This window comes from Bombina bombina, chromosome 4 (genome assembly GCF_027579735.1).
Source record: "Bombina bombina isolate aBomBom1 chromosome 4, aBomBom1.pri, whole genome shotgun sequence".
NCBI classification, from domain to species: domain Eukaryota; kingdom Metazoa; phylum Chordata; class Amphibia; order Anura; family Bombinatoridae; genus Bombina; species Bombina bombina.
In genome coordinates this window covers 495,291,022-495,313,156 of record NC_069502.1, presented here as the reverse complement: position 1 = coordinate 495,313,156, position 22,135 = coordinate 495,291,022, and the positions used below count along the sequence as shown (strand labels likewise).

Below are 22,135 nucleotides of genomic sequence, written 5' to 3'. Positions count from 1 at the left end.
ATATTATAGCCTACAGAAAATACTCCCCATGGGACCAATACAGCAATTAAGGACCTCTCAGAAAGTTATTCAGTGATCATTTTGGATAATTCGTTCTGATTACTTCACTCTCACACGTTTGCTCTTATTTAACTAAAAACATCAAACAAACAAAAAACTTTATTCATATTACAAAATGATTAAAAAAATAGTAGGGAAAAAATAAAATATAAGATTTTTTCTTATTTTTTTTTTAAGTATTTATCTTCTCACCTCCATGCAGAAGTCTAAGGTAACTGAGACACTGAAAAAAATAAGTGTTATCCCGAACAAAAATAAATCCAAAATTTTGTAGTCCAAAAAATGTAGGTTTTCTTGACTCAGTTGTTCTTAAATGGTTTTTTAAATTAAATATTGTGAAATAATATTTCTGGCATGAGAGTTTAGGGGATTATTAAACTTAAAAATAGAAATAAGTAAGTAGTGATTGTCTTACTTACTTAGGTTTTTTTCTTTCCACCAGCAATTTTAATTCTATACTGAATACGTTGTCTTTATTCCAGTTTAATATTGTGTTTAATAACTAATACAATCACTGTGCATATAAGTTATGAACATATATATTCAGTCATACTGAGACTACTTCAGGTTTTACGTAAATATTAGCCATTTTGTTTTGCTGCTGAATCAATGTGGATCACCTTTGACTGCGGCCTATGTTACTCAAGGTTTTGGATTCCCTCACTTATTGACTTAGTAGCATAAAGGTGGGTAAATGTAGTCCCTTTGCTTTGGTACACATGGGTCTGTAAGGGTAGCAACCATTTTCAGTGATGGTCCCTGGTCACAACGCTGAAGGAGCACACAAGGAAGTGAGTGCAAGTTCACATCAAGGATGGCTTCATTTCTAAGATGTTCTATCATGCAATAGGGTAATAAAAAGTATTGTTCAAAACATTAAAATGCTCTATATATAGAAGTACCGTCCTAGACAGTTGTTCACTCACAACAAATAAAAAATGCCTTTTTTTAAAAGAAAAACAATTTTTGAATTACTTACATTAGGGTTTTTGGAACAAACTGGAGTGATTGGTTAAGGTTTTAAATATAATGCTTGTATTTTAAGACATAAAAAGAAAATTTTGAATTCTAATAATCTTAAAACCACATACAACATTTTTTTCTTCAAGGAAATAACTGTGATGTATCAGTTTTTATATAGAGAAGAAATACCTGGGGATGTTTGTCTGCTAACATCAATAATGTTTTTTATTTAAATGTTTCGTAACATTCATTTTTTCTTGATCATGTCGTCAGCTTTATGCTTTTTTAAATACAACAAGCAGAGATCAAATTTAGATGGGAGATGCAGAGCTTTTCCTTTAAAATTTTTAGATTTGTTGCACCTTCTGCAACCTCATCCAATGACATTTACCAGTACCTCATTCAAGATAGATTATGCTGAGGTTTTTATGTTGTTTTCACTATTGTGATACAGCTTGGCACAAGATTATATGCAAATGCCTATCAACAAAAGTAAAATATAAACTTCAAATGTAAAACTCACTTCTATCAAGTAATATGGAACTGAATCAGCATTTATACATTATGACAAGTATCGCTACAAATGAAGCTCTTTTTATTGGGTAATACCATAACATTAGTAATTTGTGGAACTATACAAAACTGTGATGTACATTTTACGCAAGCATTTGAATTTCACTAACTTTCAGTGAAAATGACTAGATCAAAAACAAACAAAAAAAATTCTAATTTATAGAAACATAAATGATTATAATAAAATGTTTATTCAAATCTATAAAGTACACCATTGTGGTTTTATATCAATTACATAATTCTTATACAACTATCAATAGAAATCTAACAATGATAAAATGTCATACATTCTTTGTTGTTAACAGCAAATAGTTGAACCTTTCTCCTGATGATGTACAGGGAGTGCAGAATTATTAGGCAAGTTGTATTTTTGAGGATTAATTTTATTATTGAACAACAACCATGTTCTCAATGAACCCAAAAAACTCATTAATATCAAAGCTGAATAGTTTTGGAACTAGTTTTTAGTTTGTTTTTAGTTATAGCTATTTTAGGGGGATAACTGTGTGTGCAGGTGACTATTACTGTGCATAATTATTAGGCAACTTAACAAAAAACAAATATATACCCATTTCAATTATTTATTTTTACCAGTGAAACCAATATAACATCTCAACATTCACAAATATGCATTTCTGACATTCAGAAACAAAACAAAAATAAATCAGTGAACAATATAGCCACCTTTCTTTGCAAGGACACTCAAAAGCCTGCCATCCATGGATTCTGTCAGTGTTTTGATCTGTTCACCATCAACATTGTGTGCAGCAGCAACCACAGCCTCCCAGACACTGTTCAGAGAGGTGTACTGTTTTCCCTCCTTGTAAATCTCACATTTGATGATCGACCACAGGTTCTCAATGGGGTTCAGATCAGGTGAACAAGGAGGCCATGTCATTAGATTTTCTTCTTTTATACCCTTTCTTGCCAGCCACGCTGTGGAGTACTTGGACGCGTGTGATGGAGCATTGTCCTGCATGAAAATTATGTTTTTCTTGAAGGATGCAGACTTCTTCCTGTACCACTGCTTGAAGAAGGTGTCTTCCAGAAACTGGCAGTAGGACTGGGAGTTGAGCTTGACTCCATCCTCAACCCGAAAAGGCCCCACAAGCTCATCTTTGATGATACCAGCCCAAACCAGTACTCCACCTCCACCTTGCTGGCGTCTGAGTCGGACTGGAGCTCTCTGCCCTTTACCAATCCAGCCATGGGCCCATCCATCTGGCCCATCAAGACTCACTCTCATTTCATCAGTCCATAAAACCTTAGAAAAATCAGTCTTGAGATATTTCTTGGCCCAGTCTTGACGTTTCAGCTTGTGTGTCTTGTTCAGTGGTGGTCGTCTTTCAGCCTTTCTTACCTTGGCCATGTCGCTGAGTATTGCACACCTTGTGCTTTTGGGCACTCCAGTGATGTTGCAGCTCTGAAATATGGCCAAACTGGTGGCAAGTGGCATCTTGGCAGCTGCACGCTTGACTTTTCTCAGTTCATGGGCAGTTATTTTGCGCCTTGGTTTTTCCACACGCTTCTTGTGACCCTGTTGACTATTTTGAATGAAACGCTTGATTGTTCGATGATCATGCTTCAGAAGCTTTGCAATTTTAAGAGTGCTGCATCCCTCTGCAAGATATCTCACTATTTTTGACTTTTCTGAGCCTGTCAAGTCCTTCTTTTGACCCATTTTGCCAAAGGAAAGGAAGTTGCCTAATAATTATGCACACCTGATATAGGGTGTTGATGTCATTAGACCACACCCCTTCTCATTACAGAGATGCACATAACCTAATATGCTTAATTGGTAGTAGGCTTTCGAGCCTATACAGCTTGGAGTAAGACAACATGCATAAAGAGGATGATGTGGTCAAAATACTAATTTGCCTAATAATTCTGCACTCCCTGTATTGTCACTGTGATATATACACTAGATAAAGGCCACTTAGGATATCAGATCTATAAAACAATCATGAACTAAAGTTTTTAATTATGTATTAGAAAATGCCATATATATTATCATTCATAGGGCCCTCCTCCTGTATGTTTAATATGCTATATACCCAGGGCTGAATAATATAGAAGCACTCTACATATAAATAACAATAATGATAAACCTATATATACATATTGCCTCTGAAATATACATTGGAGCCACACAGAGATGACTATTTCAAGAATGTAGAGCACTCTATAGATATCAAATGGGGGAGAGGTGATGAATGTGAAAGGGAAAGTGAGTGCTGGTATAAAGGAGTATAAAGGAATCATATCATTGAAATCAGGAACCTAGGATAAAATATCAACTCTTCAAAATTATCAAACATAGAAAAGTTTAAGAAAGTTTATAAACCATTTACAATTCAACTCTTACACAGAGGATGAAGTACATCAGAAAGAAGAGTGCTAATATACAGTACCTGATACGATGGTCATTGTTCCCACTTGTTGATTTGCCAGCAGTAAAATAGGTTTATATGCTTGTTCTGCTTAATACTTTACCCTGCCATGTGAGCCCATGCTTTTTTTGTCTAGAAAAGGTGTGTGGTTTTAGGAAATTCGTATCATTTATAATGTATCAGAAGATATTTGGAAGGTTACTGTAACAGGGTGATGTCAGACAGGGAAGAGCTTGAAGGTTCCCCGATACAGAAATAAATGTAGAAGCATGAAACAGCCTCTTAGTAGTTATGTAATAAAGAATGTAAGCCAGCTTGAGTTTGAGTTGATGGGACACACTGTAGATTATGAGTCCTCTAAAAAGCTAGATATTATCCTTTTTGTCTATGATTAAGGCTGTTAGGGCCAAAACACGTAACTCAGAAACCTGCATGAAACCCAATACTGGTATATACTTAAGATCACTAGGGCATAAAATAAAAATAAAAAATACAGTTATGTCTCAAAGCTTTAAATCAAACAGTACAAAGGGTCTCAAGGACATTGCCAGGTTCCAAGAAAGTCTGGAGCTATAGCCATGAACAAAATATAATGGCAATGAGTGGATTTACCCACTATTGGTTTCTCCGGCTAGACAGCACCCTAAGGTATATTGTCTCTAGCCACACATACTGAAATGTATTATATTCTAAAACTATTACAGTATTATTATATTCCAGTAATTCAACATAAGATGTCTGTGTATGTGTGTACCTGTAGCCCAACCTTTACAATTCCTATGTTTCTATATAAACCATGCAAATAAAGAAAAGTAAGCATCTTAGATTTCCTGTAAATCGTTTTTTATATGAGCAATAAACTGAGCCAACAGTAGTGTTGACTCCGTTTTGCTCCTATAACACACATTTATCCCAGAGCATATATTCCTGTGTCCCTCTTTTAACACTAACATAAAACATAGGTATTTTAATAATTATCCAATTTGTTTTTTTTTTAAATAATTATTTTATTATTTAATAAATAAAAAAGTACAAATATGTAAAAAAAAAACAAAAAACAAGTGCATCTATTGGGCCACATAAATACTTTGCTTTCTGTAATTATGTATCTCACCATGTATTTCTGATTTAGGGCTAGATTACAAGTGGAGCACTAAATTATTGCGCACGATAATTAACCAGCCATTACAAGTGGCTGGTTATTGCTACCACAAGCTTGCGGTAGCAATTAGCGCTCCGAAGATCTCTGGTTAATTTTCTAAAAGTGCCCCAAATGCCCTCAAAATAGAGGGCATTATAGTTTTTTACAAAAAAAAAAAAAAACGTACCTTTTTAAAATAAAAAAATAACAGCACTAGGCAGTTTTGGGGCTTTAAAGTTGGTGGGAGTGGGGTGCCTTTACATTGCAATCTATGGTAACTGTGTGTTCCCATAGACAGCAATGTAAATATATATGTATATGATCATATACATATATATTTATGTGTTAATGTGTATATACACATATTAACACATAAATATATATATATATTCATATACATATATATTTAAAAATGCTGCGCTACTTACCTTCGCTGTGTGAGGTTCTGATGCCATCTCTGACAGCATCAGAATGAGGCTCCCTTAGTACCTATAGAAGCACGCTCTTGTGAGCGCAATGCTTCCTAGCAAGGCGAATGTGAGCTTGCGTTTGCATTGCTATTTACTTGTAATACCAGCGCACATAATCGTGTGCTGGTATTACAAAGTGCACGCAAGGGATATTTAGTGCTCCTCTTGTAATCTAGCCCTTAATAACTAGAAAATCGAATGAAGTTTCGAGTATTTATGCATGGTATAAGCAGAAGTAAACAGGGATACAGACCAACGCAAGATCCATGAACAGAAGAAGATATATGAATAAAACAATCAAAGAAATATAAAAAGAAACATAATTATATAGAAACAGTATAAATATAAAATAAACTAGCTAAAAGAGAAGTAGTCATAGTCAGGAGTTAGAGTAATAGAATAGACAGAGGTTAACATAGAGGTTAACAAAATTTGTGATTTCACTTTAAGGATTTCAGGTAATAAAAGGAGCACTGAACAGGTGTATCAATCAGCAGTGACCAAGTGCATGGAGCACGAAACGTTTGCTGTTTTTGCACCTGTTCCTCAACTTGTTTTTTGCACAATAGTGCTTACCACTTTTTATTCTATTTTGTATGGTTTTAAATAGTATGGAATAAAATTGACTTTTTATATATTTCTGGGCTTGGAGCGTTCATTTTTTTCCCAACCTTGGATTAACTAATAGAATAGACACCTGGCATATAAATGGGAAAAAATATGCTAATTAATTTTTAAGATGATATATTTATTTGATAGCTACAGTTAGCTATCTAAGATATGGTTCTAGTCTTCAGGACCCACTAACATTTTAAAGATGTCTGTATTAGCACGTGTGATATAATGACAATAGAGGATAAGGAAAAAGCAATTACATTGTGTTAACAGAAAACACATTTCTCAATAGAAATCACATGATACAGAGATTTCCTACTCATATAAATATATATATAGTTTAATATTTTTTGGGGGGGAAAAAGATGAACCTAGAGATGGGACTCATAAAATAGATTAGCATAGGAAGTATGGCCTTCTGATCTGTTATATAGTGTTCTTCAGTTTACCAGGCATGAACAGTGATGGCATCTCCTCATGTGCATTCATTTACATTCCCTTTGATGCAGTACTTAGACATGGGGGCCGATGGGTGTCAATTAGCCTGATCGTATGAGAGGCAGCGGACCAGTAAAGGAGCAGCGGCCTTAAGACCGCTGCTTCATACTGCTGTGTCAGGCGAGCCTGAAGACTCGCGCAGAAACAAGGGCATCAGGGGCCTCTTAGTTATAAATTCACAAGGATCTTGCACATTGCCATCTAAACTATGATTTTTTGTGATAGTGTGAAAACAAAAAAAATCTCTTGCTGTGAATATGTGATTGTTATTGTTATATAGCAAAACATCTATACTACAATTGCGTTGTAATGTTCTTCGCCGTCGGACTGTTGCGCACACATCCTCAAAGGAATGCTGGCAGTTCGAGGCATCCAACAGAATGTTGGCTGCCCGCTCAGCCAAAAGAATTCACCTGGATGCAGCAAAGCTGCATCCAAGTGGATTCCGAAAATGGCAGGGTGGTGAAAGAATCCAACACAGGTGGATTCTTTTGCTGCATCCCAGTGGATTCCGAAAATGGTAGTGGATTCTTTCACCACCCTGCCATTTTCGGAATCCACCGGGATGCAGCGAAGGCAAACGGAGCATTATAAAAACAAAAAAAAATGCCCGCAATATGTATGTAAAAAACACCTAACTGCACGCAATAAGTATATAAAAAAAATACCGACCGCAATAAGTAAGTTAAAAAAAAACCTAACCGCCCGTACGGAGTATTAAGAAAAAAAAATAAACTAACCGCCCGCACGAAGTATTAAGAAAAACAAACAAACTACCTAATAAAATTACTAACCCCTAAATCCGCAAATCCCAACATTGCAACCTACCTAATACAAACCTAATTTACCTATTAACTCCTATACCGCCAACCTCCACAATGCAAAAAACTAATTTAATGACTAAGCCTCCTAACCTAACACCCCCTAAATTAACCCCTTAATTGCAATAAAAATAAACATTATTATAAAAAAAATACAAAAAAAATTACATTATCTTAATCTAACATTACAGAAAATAAAAAAGGCTAACATTACAAAAAATAATAAACACATTATCCAAAATAAAAAAATTAAACCTAATCCCTATGAAAATAACAAAGCCCCCCAAAATAAAAACTCCCCCTAATCTAATGCTAAACTACCAATAGCCCTTTAAAAGGCTTTTTGTAGGGCATTGCCCTAAGTTAAACAGCTCTTTCACATTAAAAATAAACAAAGTCCCCCCTAACAGTAAAACCCCCCACTCACCAAACCCCCCAAAATAAAAGTCCCAAATAGGTGGAGAAGGTCTTCTTCCAGGCGGGTTCATCATCTTCATCCACAGCGAAGGCATCACGGAGTGGAGGACCGGAGCAGTCTTCCCAGATGTGGCGATCCTCTGCAGCAGCGGCACTCTGCGGTGGTGGTGGTCCTCGGTGTAGGCGTGGAGGTTCCTCTTCATGCGATCGTCCGCCGCACATTGAAGAAAGAATGCAAGATAACCCATATTTATTGGGGTACCTTGAATTCCTATAGGCTGAAATCTTCAAAATCAGCCAATAGGATGAGAGCTACTGAAATCTTATTGGCTGATTTTAACAGCCAATAGGATTTCAGTAGCTCTCATTCTATTTGCTGTTTTAAAAAATTTAGCCAAAAGGAATGCAAGGTACCCCAAATTGATTGCGGTACCTTACATTCTTTCTTCAGTATACCACAGACGATCGGATGAAGAGGAGCCTCCATGACGCCAAGGACCGCCGCTGCCTAGGACCGCCGCTGCCACTGCTGAGGATTGCGACATCTGGGAAGACCTCTCCGGACCTCCGCTCCTTGCCGCCTTTGCTATGGATGAAGATGATGGACCCGCCTGGAAGAAGACCTTCTCCGCCGGACTTCTGAAACCTTGAGTACCTACAGTATTTGGGGCTTTAGTGTTAGGGTTTTTTATTTATTTATTTATTTATTTTTAAAGGAATACTGATCCCAAATTTTTTCTTTCGTGATTCAGATAGAGTGTACAATTTTAAGCAACTTTCTAATTTACTCCTATTATCAATTTTTCTTTGTTCTCTTGCTATCTTTATTTGAAAAAGAAAGTCTAGACAGCACTTATTTATTGGTGGATGAATGTATCGACCTATCAGCAAGAACAACCCAGGTTGTTCACCAAAACTGGTGCTGTCATCTAAACTTACATTCTTGCTTTTCAAATAATGATACCAAGAGAATGAAGAACATTTGCTAATAGGAGTGAAGTTGCTTAATATTGCATGCTCTATCTGAATAACAAAAGAAAAAAATTGGGTTCAGTGTCCCTTTAACTGAGGTTTTTTTGGGGGCTTTCTTAAAAGAGCTAAATGCCCTTTTAAGAGCAATGCCCATACAAATGCCCTTTTCAGGGCAATTGGTAGTTTAGGTTTTTTTAGTGTTAGTTTTTTTTTTATTTTGGGAGGTTTGGTGGGTGGGTAGTTTTACTGTTAGGGGGGACTTTGTTTATTTTTAATGTAAAAGAGCTGTTTAACTTAGGACAATGCCCTACAAAAAAGCCCTTTTAAGGGCTATTGGTAGTTTAGCATTAGATTAGGGGGTGTTTTTATTTTGGGGGGTTATTTTCATAGGGATTAGGTTTATTTTTTTATTTTGGATAATGTGTTTATTTTTTTCTGTAGTTCTATTTTTTATTTTTTGTATTTACAACATAAACAGGCCCATTTATCAAGCTCCGTATGGAGCTTGAAGGGCCGTGTTTCTGGCGAGTCTTCAGACTCGCCAGAAACACAAGTTATGAAGCAGCGGTCTAAAGACCGCTGCTTCATAACCCTGTCCGCCTGCTCTGAGCAGGCGGACAGGAACCGCCGGAAATCAACCCGATCGAATACGATCGGGTTGATTGACAGCTCCCTGCTGGCGGCCGATTGGCCGCGAGTCAGCAGGGGGCGGCGTTGCACCAGCAGCTCTTGTGAGCTGCTGGTGCAATGTTAAATGTGGAGAGCGTATTGCTCTCCGCATTTAGCGAGGTCTTGCGGACCTGATCCGCAGTGTCGGATCAGGTCCGCAAGCCCTTTGATAAATGGGCCCCATAGACTGTCCTCTGGGCAGGCGTACCAACTAGTTGTAAATAAATGGATTTGCTTAAACTGCCTCAAGCTTTTTGATTACAGGGATACAACTTGCCTATTAATTGATTTATTGAATACTTTGAAAGCCTCATATAATATCAGCTCTTTTAATAAGGATGTGCTGTGTGGGTCCTGAATAGAAATGTTTTAGCGCTGCGGAACCTGTTGGCGCTCTACAAATACCTGATAATAATAATAATAATAGTTTTGTGTTTTATTTTGGTCCTGAATAACAATCTGCTCTATTGGTCCTAAATAACAATGTGCTGTATTGGTCCTGAATAACAATGTACTGTATTTGTCCTTAAGAGGACATAATACTCATTTGCTAAATCACTTGAAAGTGATGCAGCATAACTGTAAAGGCTGACAAGAAAATATCACCTGAGCATCTCTATGTAAAAAAGGAAGATATTTTACCTCAAAATTTCTTCAGCTCAGCAGAGTAAGTGCTGTGTAAAAAGTTATTCTTCAGCTGCTGTCAAGCTGCAAGTTAAAGAAAAACAATAGCCAATCAGCAACAGTAGTGCTGAGATAATGCATTGCCTTTGCTGTGATCTCGTGAGATAGATTTCATAGAACTTACTTAAACTGAGTAGGAAAATAATAATAATGACTGTGTCTGCACATGACATATGCACACTCCCTAGCTAGACTTGGGACAAGCATCCTGACTGGCTGCTTAAAGTCTCTTTATAGTGAGATTTGAATACTTAGGAAATTTGAGGTAAAATATCTTCTATTTTTACATAGAGATATCCAGGTGATATTTTCTAGTCTGCTTTTTACAGCTATGCTGCATCACTTTCATGTGCTTCAACATTTGGGTATCATGTCCCTTTAACTAGCAATGCGCTTTATTGGTCATGGATGAGAATGTGCTGTGTTTGTCCAGGAGAACATCTGGCAAACTGTATTGGATGTACCTTTTATTTACCTTTTAATGATCAGCTCTTATTATACATTTACTGAAAAATACACACAGACTTGTAAAATCTTTCACCATCATTTTTATTTGACCATTGAGAAATGTATGTTTTCCAATTTCAGCTTTCCAGCGATGAGATATTATCCAAGCAAGAAGAAATTTCAGAGGCTGCTCAAACTTTGCAGGTGCTGCTAGCTAAGCACAGTGACAGGTACATCAACTATTATATGACAAATCAGCAAGATATTTTCATGGGACATGCAGACACAGTATACAATCACTTAAACACCTGAGTATAGTTTGCTTAAGTATTTGTGATAGTCATTTAAGAAAAAGTTTATTTTATTAGCTTTGCCTTACATTTGTTTTTGAATCCTTGAATCCTCCTGCTTTGTATTTTAAGAACATATATATATATGTGTGTGTGTGTGTATATATATATATATATATTTATAACAGCACAAAAATAAATCACTATATGATTTATTGTATGCAATATCTTGAAAATACAATGTCAAAAAGCCTGAGTCATTTAAACTTAAAGTATTTTAATCTGATATCCAATAAGATATGTCACATAGTCAAGCGAGCCTCAGGTTTTTTTTAACTTATAGTTGTATATATTAATTAAAACATAGTTACCCTTTACTGTTACACCATCTCTGTGAGGCAAATGTAGTGCGTCTCTGTAACTGCGTATGCCAATATGCAATAGGCTAATGTAGCACATGAATTAGAATATTGCTTTGTGTTTTAGAATGACAGATGAAGAGAGAGCAGAAATTGAACAACAGACTAAAGCATTGCAAGAAGGCCAGAGCTTATTAGCCAGAGAATATGAGAGGCAACAGCAAGAAGCCAAGCATCTGGTAGACAGGCTGGTGGAACAGAAGGTGACATCATTAGCATTGTTTTGTTTTCTTACAGTGCATCAGTTTTGCAATCTGTGTGTTTTATTGCATGGTGTTGGAACAACATTAATCTGATTTAATAACATTTTTCTTCTCTAAACATGATTAGGTTCTCTTGCTTTACAGATATTTACATTTTGATGGATTGAAAATTTAGTTGGCTTAATAACGATCAGAGAAAACCTTCTAGAGACTGAATTTCAATATATATAAAATAGTCTTTGCTTGTAGTTTTCTGTACATCTCTTTTGTTAATGTTAGTGAAAGACTGCAAGTGATTATTGTGAAATGTAAGCCTATACTGATGATCATTTTTCTATCTTCTCAATACGTTTAACCAGGTGTGGTATTTACAGTATGCTGTAAACATAAGCGCATGGTTTTTCTATATCACATGCTTTCTTTTCTAACGCATCACAGGCACTGTAGCATGATGGTTTGCTTTACAGGTGTATTTACTACCTGTATTCATCAGTTTTCCAACTAACCCTCTTGTTGTGTCCTCAAGCTGAATTCTAGTTCACAGATGCATGCTGAGTTCAATGCTTGTGTCAGCTTTGCAACAAGATACTGACATAAGCCACTTGCACATTTGAACTTCTAATTATCTCATCATAGTCTATGTTTGGTAAGTATATTTTGTATGTAAGAAACTTTGTATATACTGTAAATGTATTCTTAAAAATGTATGATTAATCCTTTAATTTTTCTTTATTTTAGGTGGACAAGGTTATATCAGGCACCATTGATGAGGCAACTGGCACCGTTTATTCAATTTACCAGTCTATAAAACAGGGTTTTGTTGATTATGAAACAGGATTTGCTTTACTTGAAATGCAGTTGATTATATCAGGGATAATTTCACCAATTTTAATGACATGTTTAGATCTTGAAGAAGCTAAAAATCACAGCCTTATTGATGAGCAAATCTCAGTACGACTTCAGGAATTAATCAATGCCAAAGATAATGTTTCATCTCTGTCTCACTCTGACTTCCCAGTAATAGCTGCTTTTGAGCAGGGTCTAATTTCAGAATCTGCAGCAATTAAAATGTTGGATATTTTGCTCTCATGTGGATGCTTGTGTGTGCCAGATACTGGAGAACAACTTAATCTAAATAAACTATTTCAAAGAAACCTGATTTCTACTTTTCTGTTTTCTAAACTGCTTGAAAAGCAAAAAAATGGCAAAGATCTCATTGATCCCATCACAGCCGAAAAGGTTACAATGATAGAAATCTTTCAAAGAGCTGTCGTAAATAAACAAACAGGAATGCGTTTTTTACCTGTTAATACACAAGACAATGGAAAAATTACTTTAAGGACTGGCAGGAAGATAAGTGTTCTGAGAGCAGCCCATGAAGGGATTTTGGAGCGAGACACTATGTTTAGGTTGCTTGGTGCTCAGATTTTTTCAGGGGGGATACTTGATCCAGAATCTGGAAGAAGAATGACCATAGATCAATCGTTAGAACAAGGAGTAATGGATCAGAGTACAGTCTGCGGTATATTAACTCAACAAGTTCAAAATGGAGGAATCCTTTGTCCCTCTACAGGCAAATACTTAACTGTGGATGAAGCTGTTCAATGCAACCTTATATCATATAGCAGTGCACTGTTGGTTCTTGAGGCCCAGAAAGGATTCATTGGCCTAATATGGCCAGACACAAGTGAAATATTTCCTATATCAACATCTTTGCAACAAGGAATGGTGTCTAATGAATTAGCCCAGACAATTCTAAACAACAGACAAAAAATAGCTGGGTTGTATATTCCTGAAACTTCTGAGATTGTTCACCTGGATACAGCTGCTCAGTTAGGAATTATAGACAGTAACACAGCTTGTGTTCTTAATGATCTCCACATAGAAGACAAAATGCCAAATATTGATGTCCTTGAATCTAATTGCAAACATACCTTTAAATGGATGTCCTCTTCTTACGACCCTCAATCTCTGCCATTTAATGAAGTTTCTGACAAGAAATCTTTGGAATCGGATGAACCAACTCATAACCCAGAACATACAAAACAGTTATTCTTTTCATATTTAATGATAAATAGCTATATTGATGCAAACACAGGAGAAAGACTTTTGCTGTTTGACGGCGACCTTGATGAAGCTGTCGGTATGTTTCTTGAGTCTGAGGAAACCACAAGCATACTTTGTGAGACTGATAATGAACTCGGCAATTTTAGTGGGCTTAATTTTAATTTGTCAGTGTTAGAGAAGCAAAATGAGCAAACAGATACACAGGGCTACTTGGAAACCATACCTCAGTTGCATGAAAATGAATGTAAAAATGTGATTGCTTTTGAAACAGAGAAAAAATCAACTGAAAATGATTTATTTGATGATACAGAAGATGCACAGCAAAAAGTTTGGGATGTAAAAGACAGTAAAAGTACCAAGGATGGGGAAATCCTAAACTCTCAGCTGGAAAATACAGAAGCCACAGATTTTTGCCTACAAAGAAATGAAATGGAAAGTGACAAATCTAAACAATTTGAAACACAGCAATTGTTTAATAGTGAAAATGAGAAAACGGAACATACAAAATGTGAACAATCTAAAGGTCTCAGGGAAGTTCAAACATCAATCAAACAAGATTCGGACAGTTTCACATCACATGATTTTATTGTTGCAAATGATGAATCTTTATTGTTTGATACATCAGAAAAAAAAGACTGCACCCCTCACATACAATTCAGTAGGGAAGACAATAACTTTAATGTATTAGAGGACCAACCATACATGGAAGAAAGTAATGTTTCATGTACTCATAACTTTAGAAAAGATAATTTGCAGTTTGCAAACCAACATACAATTAATAGCGATATTGTACTAGAAAATGCTGTTGAGCATTTTGGAGATAAGTCAGAGAATTCTGTTTGTTTGTTAGAAAATATGTCTCCTTGCTTTAATAAAGGGCAACAGGTATGCCAAGAGGCTACTAGTGATTGTTCTCCACACAGTAACACCATCAAAAAATGTGACCGTGAAGCACAAGCTCAAGACCAGATTAATAGTGAAAGTTCCATTACCCCATCTAAAGTAGAAAATGATGTTCTTGTATGTAACAACAGTGTAATTATACCCAGCAGTACATTAGAAGTAGAAACAAGCACAGGCAAAGCAAAATGCAAGTCTGCTGAGCTAGCAAGTGATCCTTCCATTCCTTTATTCAAAGATGAGGTAATCACATGTAATACCAGTATAGATTGTCATAAGAAAGCATTAAAAATTGAAACTTGCACAGATATATCAAATAGCATTGCTACTCAGCCTTCAACGGACAGTTCCATTACTTTTAACAAACTAGAAGAGGAGGATCTAACATACTGTAGTTTGGATGCTAATGATTCCATGCTCGAAGCAGAAATGTGCATAAATAAATCATCAACAATGGCAATGCAACCTGCAACAAATAATGATATTTTTAGACAACATTATCTTGAAACTGGTGAAGAAACCTTTGCTCATCTTCAAAACAACAGTGATTATGATACATCTGACCTTGAAGAAAATGAAAGTGAAGATGATGATGGAATTCTTCCACAAATGTGCAAGAAAATTCAGACAGGTGTGGATACAAATGAAGAAAAAAGAAAACATAGTTTTAATGATACTGAAACTAGTTCTGAAGATGAAATATTCTATTGCACCAATAGTGAGATAGACAATGTAGACTTACTACATGGGAGGACATTTCTTGAAACTATAATTGAAGAAGATTCTGAAAGCCCCACCTATTTAGATGAACAGGCAACACTACATAAAGAAAGAATAGCAACTACTGATAGTGTTTTCAGTGCAATTGATTCTAAGACAGTAACTTATGAGAGAAATGAAAATGAGGAACCTAAAGCAGATCTGAATGAAGATGAAAAAAAGGGGCAAGAATACTATCCAGTTAACTATAAAGATGGCTTACAGGAAGATATGATCATTGAAGACTTTAGTAGTGAAACTGATATTGATTGCTATGTTACTGATGAAAGCAACAGTGACGATGACTTTATTATAAATGAAGAACTCACAGCTGTTCATAATAAGGACATTCAGTTTGGTGAGAGTGCCTCTTTTTTCTGGAATTCAAGTCCAGAAGAAAGGGAGAAAGTGGCTGACTCTCCTAACGGAACAGGCTTAAATTGTCAAGGGAATAATGATAGTGTGGAAGAGGATATAACAATGATCTATGAAGGTCATTTTGTACCTTTCAAGTCTACTGTGCAAGATGCTTATGCAACAGAAAGTAGTTTATTTGAAAGTGGAGAGATTAAACAAGCTGACAATATCAGCTACATGCACCAATCTGTGGAAGAGGCAAATGGATTTTCTGAAATTGATCATCAGTCAACAATAGACAGTTCCACCATTGATAGTGCGGAGGGTGGATTTTCTAGGGAAATTGATAAACTTGTTACAAACTCTGTTTTTATAAGTGCAAATGACATTGCAAGCACATTTTACGAGGATAACGCTAGTGGCATTGATTCAAATAGTTATAAAAATGAAAACATGTGTAATACTAATTTAATAGATGAAATGAAGTCACCTCTTAAAAACACAGATATAAACAACTCTACTCAATTAGCCAAGGATCAAGACATTACACATATACCTACTGATCTAAATGAAACCCAGGCTGCACATATCAGTTTACCTGAGCATAATGAAAACATTGCACGTCTTTTAAACAAAAGTCCTATTCAGATTGAAAACCTTGGAGCAATTTTTGATTCATCTGTTCATAAAACTGACAATAAAATTAATACTGCAACTATTAACACATGCCATATGTCTGAAGATTCAGAGAAAAATGCTATTGGTGGCTTAACATGTTATCTTAAGGATTGTGTAGCAGATATTGAAACACAGAAACTTACCAATAATAGTTCCTCTTTGGAAGAAAAAAATGGTATCATAGTTAAACAAAACTCAGCTGATTTAACTGTTTTTCCAATTATAATGGCTCCGTCTGAATTTAGAACTGATTCCACCACTAGTACTGATCAAGAAGACTCTGGTAAAAAATTTAGTCTAGAAAATGAAATTGATAGTCTTACCACAAGAAGGCAGAGCAGCGAAACTGATGTAGATAAACTAATAATGGATAGTATTACAGATCCATCTTTCATTATGGACATCTCAAATGAAAGTCACCGTTTTAGGCCACAAAGTGTTACTATTAGTGAAGAAAACATTTTCAGTGATACAATTTCATCTGGAGAAAATGATGAAGTGAAAAAGGCATTGTTAAACAATCAGTTGGCGTTATGTCTAGAAACACCCAATAGCAGCTTGCTTACAGAGAATCTAAAAGCGGTAGAATATAACTTAGGAGACAAAATTAAGGAATGTAATAAAGATTTCTTGAACCAACTGAACAATAAAACTGAAATAGATAATAACAGTGACAGTTCTACAATACCAAGTGATAAGGTGAAGGATCCTATCAATGATATCTTTGTCTTCCCTGATAAATGTAATTCTGCTATCCCACTTTCTGAATCTCAAGTCCACAGCAATGAAAAATCTGTTGAGGAAACAGTTATAGACAATGACGCCTTTGATGAACAAGTACTAGAACCTAATCATCCTAAATTAATATCGTCTCACCTTGAGCAAATATTCCACATTCCACCTGATGCTGACAATGCAAACAAACTAGAAGAGTTGATTATCAACATAAATAAAGGTTTCTTCCTAAGTGAGCTAGGCAGTCCCTCTTACAAACCTGAGAACTTGGAAAATCAAAGTGAGGATGTGTCAGATGACACAGGTACTAGGGATCACAAGTCATCTCAACCAACAAGTGAGTTAGAATACATTCCAGCTACTGCACAAATGAATGATGTGTTGAAAGATCATCTCGATGAAAAAATAAACAAAGCTCAAGAAAATCCTGAAAATATTCCTAACAATAAGGAAGCTCAGGAAAGCATTTCACCAAGCAAGGTAAGCACATACTGAACCATTAGAAAGAAAAAAAGTATTCCTTAAAGGGTTATTATAATCAAAAATGTTCATGATCTATTTTGTTAGAGCATGTAAAATTAAGAGTATCAACCATGCACTACTGTAGAAGTACTGCTTGGGTCCTGCAATGCTCGATAACTAATTGAATCAGCTGATTGGATAAGATAGGATCAGCAGGAATTTCCACTCAGGACCAGTAGTGCTCTGTGGTCCCAAGCGGTACTTCAGCTGTGTGTTTAACCCCATTTGCAGGTCTTAATCTTGGTCTCCTTGGTTGAAACTTTTGCCATTCCATGAGAGCATGCTGATGTAGACTCAATAGAGTGTACACTGCTGAGCATACCTCAGTATGATCTCAAAGGAAGGAGCTAAGCATTAACAAAGAACACTAAGTGAGATGTAAATATTATCATCAAAGTAAATTGGATTTTTTTTATTGTACACTCTATTTAAATCCTAAAAGTTACATTTTGACTTCCATGCCCCTTTAGGGCCAGATTACGAGTGGAGCATAAAATTGTGCTTTCGCAAGTGCATAATTTGTGCTCCACTCAAATACCATCGCACGCACGAGAGTGCGCTTCCATAGGCTCCAATGGAGCCTCGTTTTGATGACGATAGACACTGCAAAGAACCTAGCGCAGTGAAGGGGTTAAGTCGCGCATTGTTGGCAGCAAAGTTTAAATATATATGTATATTTATATGTTTATATGTGTATATACACAAATTAACATATATATATATATATACTGTATATATATATAAAAGCATATACATATAGATTAACAGTTTTAACACAGTTCCCATAGAATGCAATGTAAAGGCACCCCACATCGCCTCACTTTAACCCCTTATAACTGCTTTATGCAGTTATTTAAAAAAAAAAAAATGTTACTATTTTTTTTAATAATTATTATTAAGGAACACTACACTTTATTTTACGGCAAATTAGGGGACATTTTTTTCATTAACCAGAGATCTGATCTCTGGCTAATGAATTCTAACACAAAGTGCTAATCTGAGCTTGCACTGAACCCAAATGTTTTCTTTCATGATTCAGATAGAGCATGCAATTTTAAGCAACATTCTAATTTACTCCTATTATCAATTTTTCTTCGTTCTCTTGCTATCTTTATTTGAAAAAGAAGGCATCTAAGCTTTTTTTTTATTCAGAACTCTGGACAGCACTTTTTTTATTGGTGGATGAATTTATCCACCAATCAGCAAGAACAACCCAGGTTGTTCACCAAAAATGGGCCAGCATCTAAACTTACATTCTTGCATTTCAAATAAAGATACCAAGAGAATGAAGACAATTTGATAATACGAGTAAATTAGAAAGTTGCTTAAAATGTTATGCTCTATCTGAAGCACGAAAGAAAAAATTTGGGTTCAGTGTCCCTTTAACCAACCACTCGTAATGGCTGGTTACAGGCGCACGTTAAATTAGCACTCCACTTGTAATTTAGCCCTTTATCTATCTATCTATCTATCTATCAAGTATCCATTTATCTAATAAATATCTTTTTAAACTATCTGTTTATTGTTTTAAGCATAACATTATGCTTAAAATTATTTTTTGAATTATTTGCATTTACTATATAATTTTTTTTTCTAATAATTTAGGTTCCTAGTGAATTAAATGAGTGCTCTCAGAAATTATGTGGACATCTAACTGTTGTTCAAGATATGAAATTACACTTAGATAGCTTGCCTCCCATCAGTGACAATCTGGAAACATTAAAAATACAACTTGAGCAGCTTGAGGTAAGTTCATATAGCTTTTAATTTGTTATATAATTATCTTGAGAAATACTTTGCATTTGTTTTTCCAGATTTTCAAATTAAAGTCAATCCCAAACCCTTTGAAAAGCATTAGAAAACACAGTTAATGGGCTCCATTTACCAAGCAGTGATTGCTGTTTTGGAGGCCCGTCATTTAAAGGGGAGCCTGAAATGATAGTTAATTAACCTGTCTGCCCCCTAAAAGAGATGATTGACAGACGCCCCACTAGTGGCCACTCGCAGCGATGTCTGGCAGACAGATTAAGGAGCAGCGGTCTTTAGACCGCTGCTAATTAACTATCACTTTAGACTCCCCTGTTCATTTGTCATTGAGGGGTGTTTAAGACCCTTTAATTATAAAGTGATTACAAATTATTTAAACTCGTTAATTCCGCACAGGTACAGGTGAAAAAAGACATTTGAGCTCCTTGTGCAGTCATCATATGTATTCAGTTAGCTACTTTACTTTATTTTGCATTGACTGTACATTTTGCTTCAATGTAAGTGTTTGACACCTCCCTTGAAAAGACTCAATTAAAGTATTAAAAAAAAGCAAAACAGCATTGTCTTCCGATCCAATCCCATGTCTCTTCTAGCGCAGTTCCAGAAGTTATGCAATGCATTCATTTGGAGGCACATTCATCTTAGAGTTGCGATGCAGATCTTACAACATCCAGTGTCGGAGGGAGGTACTGTTGCCCCTAATCTTGCAGCCTACCATGAGTCAGCGCAACTAGCTTATATCTTGGCTTGTGGGGGTAGTTGGCTCAAATGATAAATGGATGGAGCTTGAGCAAGCTTCTCTGCCTCACTCTGTTACTTTAGGAGACCTCTTGTGGATCCCTAAACAAGGCCACCTGAATTAATGTATAATTTCCTTGTAAAATCAAATCTTTAGTTATGGGATAGACTTTGTTCTGGGCCAGGGGTTGCAACTCTTACTCTACAAGACTCACATCCAACTATGTGGTATAGAAACTGTAAGAGACCTTTTTCTAAATTATAAATTGTATATGCCTGGCCAGTTTTAGTCTAGTATTTCTCATAGATTTGATTTTTTTTTGGGTGATGTGTTTTCTCCAAACCTGGGGTTTTCTACATGGTTCATTCAGGCAGTTAACTGAGTGGGAGCAGAGATTGGAGACAAATGGACCTACTCTTAAAATGTTAACCTTCTCGTATAGAGTTATTACAAAACCTCCTTTTTTCCCGAAGTCCACCTATATTCGTAATTGGGAAAAAATCCTTTTATTTCAATACACCTTTACAGGCTTGAATAAGGCAGCTTTATCTACCAAAGAAAGGATACATTGAGGCCTATTTATCAAGCCGTCAACCTCAAATACGCTGGAATTCCGCAGCGTAATTGTGGAGAGCTTGATTCGCCTCATTTATCAAAGCCTACAGACCAGCAAAAGTAGAAATTTGTGGTGTAACATATGATTCGCCAGTCTCAGTCCGACACAGATCGATGCTTGCGTCATTGCAGATGTTCCGAATGCAAATTCGGCACTATCTGACTACTTTTGCTATTTAACAAATATCTACCAGGTACGCTCACCACTATTCCGGCCCAGCGTACCTGCTTTTCAATCTGCCGCCCTGGAGGCGGCGGATGCCATAGGAATCAATGGGAGTCTGAAAGCAGCGAAAGCTCCTGTTCGCTGCTGCCCGATATCCCATTGATTCCTATGGGAGAATAAAGTTATGTTTACACCTAACACCCTAACATAAGCCCCGAGTCTAAACACCCCTAATCTGCTGCCCCGACATCGCCGCCACCTACCTTATACTTATCAACCCCTAATCTACCGCCCGCCATCGCCGCCACCTACATAAAGTTATTAACCCCTATCCCGCCGCTCCGGGAGCCCACCGCAACTAAATAAATGTATTAACTCCTAATCCCCTGGCCTCCTACATCACTAGCACTTACTAAACCTATTAACCCCTAAACCGCCAGCCCCCCAACTCCCAATAAACTAAATTAAACTATTAACCCCTAAACCTAACAACCTGCTAACTTTATATTAAATATTAACTCATCCCTATCTTATAATAAATTTTAACTTACCTGTAGATTTAAATTAAACTGTATTAAACTATTAATTAACCTACCCTAACTGTTATACTAAATTTACATTAAACTATATTAAACTATTAATTAACCTACCCTAACTATTATACTAAAATTACATTAAACTATATTAAACTAATAATTAATCTACCCTAACTGTTATACTAAATTACATTAAACTACACATTAAATTAACTATATTATATATATAAACACCTAACCCTACTCAAATAATTTAAATCTACAATAAAAAATTACAAAGTTACAAAAAACTAACAACTAAGTTACAAAAAAATAACAAACACTAAGTTACAAAAAAATAAACACTAAGTTACACAAAATAAAAAATTAATTATCAAAGATTTAAACTAATTACACCTAATCTAAGAGCCCTATGAAAATAAAAAAGCCCCCCCCCAAAATAAAAAAACTCTAACCCACAACAAACTACAAAGAGCCCTTAAAATTGCCTTTTGCGGGGCATTGCCCCAAAGAAATCAGCTCTTTTACCTGTAAATAAAAAATACAAATACCCCCCCAACAGTAAAACCCACCACCCACACAACCAACCCCCCCCCCAAATAAAAACCTATCTCAAAAAACCTGAAAAGGGCATTTGGATGGGATTTGGATGGGCAATGCCC

At 35.9% G+C, this 22,135-nt stretch overlaps 1 protein-coding gene across 1 annotated transcript in view; it reads left to right on the top strand.

Moving 5' to 3' along the window:
* LOC128656482 (dystonin-like) overlaps positions 1-22,135 on the top strand; it is a 958,955-nt gene that overhangs the window by 597,762 nt on the left and 339,058 nt on the right. Inside the window, 4 exon segments of the mRNA XM_053710402.1 lie at positions 10,862-10,950; positions 11,497-11,632; positions 12,371-17,608; positions 19,256-19,396. Coding sequence (XP_053566377.1) covers positions 10,862-10,950; positions 11,497-11,632; positions 12,371-17,608; positions 19,256-19,396 — 5,604 coding nt within the window.